The sequence below is a fragment of the Myotis daubentonii genome, chromosome 21 (assembly GCF_963259705.1).
Source record: "Myotis daubentonii chromosome 21, mMyoDau2.1, whole genome shotgun sequence".
NCBI classification, from domain to species: Eukaryota; Metazoa; Chordata; class Mammalia; order Chiroptera; family Vespertilionidae; genus Myotis; species Myotis daubentonii.
The window spans coordinates 2,132,591-2,141,986 of NC_081860.1; the positions used below are offsets into that span (position 1 = coordinate 2,132,591).

The 9,396-nt window shown below is 48.1% G+C and overlaps 1 protein-coding gene across 1 annotated transcript in view; it reads right to left on the minus strand.

Annotated features, from left to right (window-relative positions):
- LOC132222883 (zinc finger protein 345-like) overlaps positions 1–3,704 on the minus strand; it is a 91,130-nt gene extending 87,426 nt beyond the window's left edge. Inside the window, exon 1 of the mRNA XM_059678228.1 lies at positions 3,562–3,704. Coding sequence (XP_059534211.1) covers positions 3,562–3,564 — 3 coding nt within the window. The 5' untranslated portion in view covers positions 3,565–3,704. The remainder of the gene's footprint in view (positions 1–3,561) is intronic.
- Positions 3,705–9,396: the final 5,692 nt, after the last annotated feature.

The window sequence follows — 9,396 nt, forward strand, 5'->3', positions numbered from 1 at the left end:
ACCAACTAGAAATTAAGCATACACGGACTGAAATAACGAATATTATACAGACTCCCGACAGCAGACCAGAGGAGCGCAAGAATCAAGTCAATGATTTGAAATGCGAGGGAGCAAAAAACACCCAATGGGAAAAGCAAAATGAAAAAAGAATCCAAAAATGCGAGGATAGTGTAAGGAGCCTCTGGGACAGCTTCAAGCGTACCAACATCAGAATTATAGGGGTGCCAGAAGATGAGAGAGACCAAGATATTGAAAACCTATTTGAAGAAATAATGACAGAAAACTTCCCCCACCTGGTGAAAGAAATGGACTTACAAGTCCAAGAAGCGCAGAGAACCCCAAACAAAAGGAATCCAAAGAGGACCACACCAAGACACATCATAATTAAAATGCCAAGAGCAAAAGATAAAGAGAGAATCTTAAAAGCAGCAAGAGAAAGAAACCGAGTTACCTACAAGGGAATACCCATATGACTGTCAGCTGATTTCTCAACAGAAACTTTGCAGGCCAGAAGGGAATGGCAAGAAATATTCAAAGTGATGAATACCAAGAACCTACAACCAAGATTACTTTATCCAGCAAAGCTATCATTCAGAAATGAAGGTCAGATAAAGAGCTTCACAGATAAGGAAAAGCTAAAGGAGTTCATCACCACCAAACCAGGATTATATGAAATGCTGAAAGGTATCCTTTAAGAAGAGGAAGAGGAAGAAAAAGGTAAAGATACAAATTATGAACAACAAATATGCATCTATCAACAAGTGAATCTAAGAATCAAGTGAATAAATAATCTGATGAACAGAATGAACTGTTGATTATAATAGAATCAGGGACATAGAAAGGGAATGGACTGACTATTCTTGGGGGGGAAAGGGGTGTGGGAGATTCGGGAAGAGACTGGACAAAAATCGTGCACCTATGGATGAGGACAGTGGGTGGGGAGTGAGGGCGGAGGGTGGGGCGGGAACTGGGAGGAGGGGAGTTATAGGGGGGAAAAAAGAGGAACAAATGTAATAATCTGAACAATAAAGATTTAATTTAAAAAAAAAAAGAAAAAAAAAGTATAAATCTTTGTTTTACTATGGTTGCAAATATCAAAAAATTTCTATATGTGACACGGCAACAGAGTTAAGTTAGGGTTTTTCAAAATGCTGACATGCCGAGCTCAAAAGGTTTGCCATCATTGAACTAGATGATAAGTCCCAATGGCCTAAAAATGGCACTTTTAATTTTAACACATTGCAAAATGTAGATAATTTCTGTCACGGCAATGGAAAATGGTCAGAGATTCCCTACGTCCAGGCCTTTTTCACTCTTCAGTCTCAATCCTTTCTCTCAGTTCTGCTCTGTCCATTAGACCAGGGGTGGGCAAACTTTGGGTTCGAGGGCCACAATGGGTTCTTAAACTGGACCAGAGGGCCGGAACAAAAGCATGGATGGAGTGTTTGTGTGAACTAATATAAATTCAAAGTAAACATCATTACATAAAAGGGTACGGTGTTTTTTTTTTTAGTTTTATTCATTTCAAACGGGCCGGATCCGGCCCGCGGGCCGTAGTTTGCCCACGGCTGCATTAGCCCTTTCTCCTTCACACAAAACATCATACCCCTAACATTTCTGATGCTGAATGTACTTTTGACCCAGCAGACCATGAACGTCCATCTTCTTACACAGCCCTTCCCTCACTTGCAGTAGATTCCCAAATCCAGACCCTCCTAACCAGCAACCACTTTCTCCCCAGCCCCTGAAAGCCGAAATCCCAAGAACTCGAGCCCCAATACAGCCTTTTGCCACCTAACACTTGCTCTCGGGCCACCCTAAGACTGCCTTCCTCAACAGCTTCTTCTATTCCTACACCCACTCTACCCCTGAGGGAGGGAGCAGGAACTGAGGGTATTGGTTGGGTATACATTCCGTTTTCCATGTCTGACCTCGCACAGATTGAGAGGCATCTCAGGTATTTTTTCACCAACCCAAACACCTTTACTAAGGAAGTTAAGTACCTGGCCCAGTCCTATGGCCTGACCTGGCATGACATCTGAGTCATCCTGTTGTCCTCACCCCAGAGGAGAAGGAGCACATCTGACTAGGCTGGGTAGCAGCATTCCCCATTGAGTCTGTAACGTCCATTGAGGTCACACAAGCTCCCATTCAGCACATCATTCCCAGATCCAACCTCCCCACCTCATTACCAGCAGATAATGGACCTGCTTTCATATATCAAATAACTCAACAGGTCTCCTCCACTCTGAATAATCTGTGGAATTTACACTCCCACCAGCCCCAATCTTCAGGCAAGGTAGAAAGGAGAAATTCCTTCCTTAAGTCCCACCTAACTAAATTAACTCTCAAAACTAAAGAACCTTAAACTGATCTCCTACTGCTAGGCTTTATGCACAACAGAGCAATCCCCCCACCATGCACCCTCCTTTCTTAGTGCCTTTGAATTCATGTATGGAAGACTCTTCTTATTAGGAAACTTGCCTTCCACAGAAACCCTCTCGGAGTCTATGTCCCCATGTTAAATCTATTCCCTCAATTACTGAGAGAACGTGGTAATCAAGCCCTCCCTCCAAATTCTATGGGAGACATCCTGCTAAGCCTCTACAGCCAGAGGACTGTGTCCTCCTTAAGGAAACCCACCCATCGAATAAGTTACACCCCCAGTAGCAAGACCCTTAGCAGGTACTACTAACCACCCCACTGCAGCTAAACTATAGAGCAAACCCCGTGGTTCCTCCGTTCCAGATGAAAACCCATCCCAGGAACACCTCCATCATGTGAGCTCAGTCCCCTAACAATTACAGCCGCCAGATTGGGCCACCAGACCCCGCCTTACCCTCATCTATTGCTCACCTAATGCATATGTGGCCCCCAATAATCAGTCTTTACCCGTCCCCGTAACCCACCACATCCGACTCAAAAGCGCAGTTCGGATAATCCCTCTCCTCATAACCCTGGGCATCACAGCAGAGGATGGAACTGGCACGGGGGCCTAACCACTGCTCTTCCCATTGGAAATCCTGTCTCAGGACCTACAGGAAAGCTCCGATGCCAGCAAGGGGCAAAACTGGGGAACAAGAACCTCGCCCCCCGGGTCCCTCCCCTCCCCTAGCAAATAACAAGTCAGGCAACTGAGACCCCTGACCTTTCCTCCCTAAGGATCACATCAGGCCTCAGGTGCATTTCAGCTCCAGGCCCAGAAAAGCAGCAAAAGCAGACAGTGACGCTGTGGCTGCCTCGGCACCAGCTTCTGCCTCCCAGTCCCCCAACAGGACCGTTTTGGGGCCTCCCAGGCGGCCCAGTAAATCCATGATTCTTCTCCCTTTGGGCCGCGTGTGCCTCCTTCCGCGACCCTAACATCTATGGCCCCAGCGTCCTGAGAATGAAGGTAAAACTCCTCCTGCAAACCCTCACCTCGTCTCTCTGCTGCCTTCACACCCACAACAGCCCGGTCCCGAGTCCTCCCTGCGCAGTCGCCCCATCACGTCCTGACAAGGCGGCCCTGCAGCCGTTCACCCTCTTCCCCCCTCAGCCCCGTGTCACCCACGAGGGACTCACCATTCTGAGCGCGGGGACCTGGGCGGCGGGACCTGAGAGGCCGGTCCCCCAGGCTGGAGGGTGAAATGGGGTCCGGCTGCGGGGACGCTGTGAGCAGCGAGGAGTCCGGGAGGCACGGGGACCCCAATCTCGGGCTGTTGGGGCTCAGGGAGCCTCAGACACACCCCGCACGGCAGGCGCGCTGCCTCCCAGGCCTCCTCCTCCTCACGACCAGCGCCCTGAAGCCTGGGAGTCTGTGAACAAAGACCTGAGAGGTGAAAACGACCGCCACGAGGAGGAAGGCGGAAGTCCCGCCCTAACCGGATGTGCAGACACCAAAATTCCCTTTAGTTCCGCCTACGTCGGCGCAAGTCTTTCTGGGTAATGTAGTTTTCTCAACCGCCCAGGCAACTACTAGCATCCCAGCCAATAACTTGGGGAATAAAGATGTTGTGGCAAACCAAGTGACATCTGGGGAGGGACAAGATGAGACCAGAGGCCTGGCTAACTGGAATAGCCTGAGGCATCTCCAAGGTGAAGAGCGTGGGGAGGAATGCAAGGGATCCACCAAAGAATATATATATACACAGGGGGAGAAATGGGAGACATCTGTCACACTAAAAACAATAAAAAATACATGGACTTAAAAAAAATTGAAATAATATATCCCAGCTGGTGTGCCTCAATGGTTGAGCCTCAAGCTATGAATCAAGAGGCCATGGTTCTTTTTGTTTTGTTTTATATATTTACTAGTGACCTGGTGCACGGAATTTGTGCACCGGGGAGGGGGTGTTCCTCAGCCCGGCCTGCACCCTCTCCAATCTGGGACCCTCGAAGGATGTCCTACAGCCAGTTTACAGCGATCGGGCCTAAACCGGCAGTTGGACATCCCTCTTGCAATCCAGGGCTGCTGGCTCCTAACCGCTCACCTGCCTGCCTGCCTGCCTGATTGCCCCTAACCACTCTGCCTGCCGGTCTGCTCGCCCCCAACTGCCCCGCCGCTAGCCTGCTTGCCCCCAAATGTCCCCCCACCAGCCTGATCACCCCCAACTGCACCCCTGCTGGCCTGCTTGCCCCCACCTTCCCTCACCACTGGCCTGCTCGCCCCCAACTGACCCCTGCTGGCCTGCTCACTCCAAACTGCCCCCCCACTGTCCTGATCACCTCCAATTGTCCGCCACTGATGGCCTGCTTGCCCCCAACTGCCCCCCTGCTGATCTGCTTACCCATAACAGCCTAGCCCCCCATGAGCCTGACCATCCACAACTGTCCCCCCTCTTGGCTTCTAACCACCTCTACCTTGGCCCTGCCACCATGGCTTTGTCCAGAAAAACGTCCAGAAGGTCTCCTGGAAGTTCTCCCAGTCTAATTAGCATATTACCCTTTTATTAGTATAGATAGAGGCCTGGTTCATGGTGGTAGCCTGCTGGTTTTCCCTGAAGGGTGTCCTGGATCAGGGAGGGGGTTCCCTTGGGGCATGGGGTGGCCAGTGCAAGGGGCCTGTGGTGGTTTGCAGTCTGGCCACGCCCCCATGAGGTGAGGGTCCCCGCTGGGGGGGGCGTGGCCAGCCTGGGTAAGGGGCTGATGGCTGTTTGCAGGCTGGCCACGCCCCCCAGTGGGGACCCTGACCCCATGAGGGTGTGGCCAGCCTGGGTGAGGGGCTGATGGCTGTTTGCAGGATGGCCAAACCCCCTTCACGGTGTGGGTCCCCACTGGGATGCCTGACCAGCCTGAGTGAGTTGCTGATGTCTGTTTGCAGGCTGGCCACGGCCTCAGGCAACCCAGGCTCCCAGACCTGCCTTGAGTGGAGGCCACAGCGGCTGGAAGCAGGTATCTGGGATTTATTTATCGTCTATAATTGAAACTTTGTAGCCTTGAGGGGAGCCCACAGTCATCCAGGACAGGCGGGAAGCTTGGCTTCCTCCATTGCCAGCGGCAACCCAAGCCTCCTGTTCGCTCCAGCTCTGTGGACACCACCATCTTGGTTGAGTTTATTTGCAAACTCGCTCCTGATTGGTGTGGCTTCTGAGTGTAGCAGAGGCACGGTCAATTTGCATGTTTCTCTTTTATTAGATAAGATTTTTAAAAAATTCTTTATTGTTTGAAATATTACATATATTACTACATTTGTCGCCTTTGTCCTCCATTGGCTTCTCCCTGGCCACCCCCACTCCCCAGCACATGCCCTCACCTCCCTAGAGTCTGTGTACATTGGTGCTGCTTATATGCATGCACACAAGTCCTTTGGTTGATCTCTAACCCCCCCCTCCAACTCCCTGCCTTCCTCTGAAGTTTGTTGGTCGGTTTGAGGTTTCCATGTCTCTGAATCTATTTTTGTTCATCAATATATGCTGTTCATTATATTCCACGAATGATGAGATCATGTGATACTCGTTCTTTTCCTAGTCAGGACACATACATGTGTTGCAGGATTAATTCCCAGTGTGGGTGTAGAGTCGTGCAGGAGGCAACTAATCAGTGATTTTCTCTCATCATTGATGTTTTCATCTCGCCCTTTCCCTTCTGCTCTCTAAAATCAATAAAAAATATTTTAAAAGTATATACATATATGCACAGCCCATGGACATATACAATAATGTGGCGCGGGCCTAGAAGCAGTGGGGACAGGGTAGAGGGAGAAAAAGGGGGAGGAGTATGGCAGAAATTGGGATCATCTGTAATAGAGTGAACAATAAAAAAGATTAGTGTGCACAGTAGGTGTGGCTCAGTGTTTGGGTGTAGACCAGGGGTGGGCAAACTTTTTGACTCGAGAGCCACAATGGGTTCTAAAACTGGACCAGAGGGCCGGAACAAAAGCATGGATGGAGTGTTTGTGTGAACTAATATAAATTCAAAGTAAACATCATTACATAAAAGGGTATGGTCTTTTTTTTCAATAGTTTTATTCATTTCAAATGGGCTGGAACCAGCCTGTGGGCCGTAGTTTGCCCACAGCTGGTGTAGACCCATGAACCAAGATATCTCTGGTTTGATTCCAGGTCAACACACATGCCCAGGTGGGGGTTCCATCCCAGTAGAGGGACTGCTGGAGGCAGCTGGTCAATGATTCTCATCATTGATGTTTCTTCCTCTCTCTTTCTCCCTAAAAAATCTACAAAGACATTTAAAAAATGAATAGTGTCAAGATTGAGTTGACTCAACAAAAGCAAAGTGAGTGTGATTCATCAGGTTTTCTTCCAAGAGATTATACTTTTTAAAAATATTTTAGAAAATACTTTTATTCTTTTTTTGGGGGGGGGAGGGGAGAAGTAGACAGGGGAAGAGAGATAAACATAGATCTGCTGCCTCCTGTAGGCCTCCAACTGGGGATCCATTTGGGGATGTGCACTGACCTGGAATCAAACCAGAGGCCTTTCAGTGACTGGGATGACACCCAACCAGCTCAGGACACTGGATGGGGCATGTTGATGTTCTTGGTGAACGGAGACACTGAGGCAAGCTTGGCAAGCAGGATGAAGTTAGAGCAGAGGGCTATTGCTAGTAAGGCAAGTAGCAATGCCCCTAAAAGCTCTCATGGCCTTTATTTCCAAAGAGAACACTAGTTTGCTTGTTTTTTTCCCACAGGTTGAACTCTCAGGATGATCTAAGAGGTAGTCGAGCTCAGCTGAGGTGCACCTGGTGGAGCTCTGTCCTAAGGGCTGTGTTTAGAGAATACCAAGAACCTGCTCATGTACAACAGAGTTTGTGTTCAAGTGCCACTGGCAGCAGCGCATTTCTACCTTTTCATTCCCATTTTGACACTTTTCTGACTTCTCATTTGATCTGTGACTTCCAGGATTTTAGCTACCTTTACCTCTGTGGCCTTTTTGCGTCCCCTGTCCAGCTGTAAGGCTCTGTCTGCAGTATTCTCAAGTGATAACCTGCACGTGTGTTATGAGGTGCCGACACATGCTTCCGCAGTCCTCAACAGAACTTCCTCATTTCCTCAATTTTACATGAAATAAGATGTAAGCAACTTCTGCACAGCTCGCCCATGTCACCAGCAGAAAAGCCCAGTTGAACACTGTTAGCAGAAGAACGATCAGACAATCCAGCTTCTATTCCATGGGGTGCTTGCATGTTTGTTTACATTTTGTTTGGGATCTTCCCCGTTTCATGATCTTAAGTAGCACAGAACTTCACATGAGCGTCTTATATATTCTTCCCAAGGATATGTTAATATCAGTCAATTATATGGAACCAACGTCTTAAGTGCAACACTTTTGTAAAGGCACTTCTCCTTGTCACCACAGTCGACAGTCATTTCAGCTCTATTTTTCTGTTTTCAGGCTGTTGGGATAAATTGGACAGTGCGGAGGCCTGTTCTGAGCAGAATGTATCCATACAAGGAGAGTCACAGGTCAGGGCTTCTAAGACAGCCTCAGCAACCCTAAAGAGCCATCTCTGTGGGAGGTGTTTCTCATTGTTAAAAGATATTCTGCATCTGACTGAGTCACAAGCAGCAGACTTTGAGCAGAAAGCCTTCTCCAGTGATGCATTTGTGAGAGGCTTCTGTTTCAGTGCAAACCCTCACCAGCAGCAGAGGGAAGCCAGTGGAGAGAAGCCCTGGAAAGGAGCTGAGGACAGGGCCTCATTTGTGACCAGGTGCAGCTTCTACTTACCAGGGCTGCCTTCAACCAGTAGGGAGGTTGGGGAAGACTTCCCAGCCATCTCAGAGCTTCTCCTGAACCAGGCCACTCTCAACACTGAGGAGCCACACAATGGTAGTGAGAGTTCACAGGAATTACTCAATAGAAACAGGCATCACCAAAGCAATAAAAGTGAAAACGCTGCCAGCCACCACCAGAAGCTTGCTCAACATCAGGGCGTCTGCTCTAGAGAAGTGAAATATGAGTGCAATACACGTGGGAATGTTTTCAGATGTATCTTTAACCTCAATAGACATAGGAGAGTTCACACTGGAGAAGAGTCCTTTCAGTGTACTAACCATGGGAAGTCCTTCCATCAAAGGTCTTCCCTCACTGAACACCACAGAGTTCACACTTGGGAAAAAGCTTACGAATGTAGTGCATGTGGAAAATCATTTAGGCGCAGCTACCACCTTTTTATACACAAGAGAGTTCACATTGGAGAAAAGCCCCATCAATGCAGTGATTGTGGGAAATGCTTTAGTCAAAGCTCTGATCTTATTAAGCACAACAGAGTTCACACTGGGGAAAAACCTTATGAGTGTAGTGAATGTGGGAGGTCATTCACGGAAAACTCTGCTCTCAATAATCATCAGAGAGTTCACACTGGAGAAAGGCCATATAAGTGTAGTGATTGTGGGAAGTCCTTCAGTATTAGTTTAACCTCACTGTACACCAGAGAATTCACACTGGAGGAAAGCCTTATAAGTGTAGGGAATGTGAGAAGTCTTTCAGGCAAAACTCCACTCTCACAGAGCACCAGAGAGTTCACACTGGAGAAAAGCCATGTGAGTGTAGTGATTGTGGGAAGTCCTTTAGCAGAAGCTCTAACCTCATTCGACACCACAGAGTTCACACTGGATAAGCACCTCATGAGTGTATTAAATGTGGGAAATGATTTTTCTACAAATCTTTCCTCACTCAACACTTAAGAGTACACACGGGAGAAAAGCTTTAAATGTGCAGGGAATTTTTTATCTTTCTCACTAAGAATAACAATACCCATGGAGAACCTTTTACACTCATGTACCTGAATAGGAATCCCTTTTATCAGAACTCACACTCTGCTAGATTCCTTATAAGTTTCAGGTAAAATTGAGGTTTTCTGAAACTGCATCACACCTGCTAACCCACTCAGTCCGACTACCTGATTGATGTTACTGCAAGTATTTGTGGGGAAACGATTTCACCCCTAACTGCAGGCTGA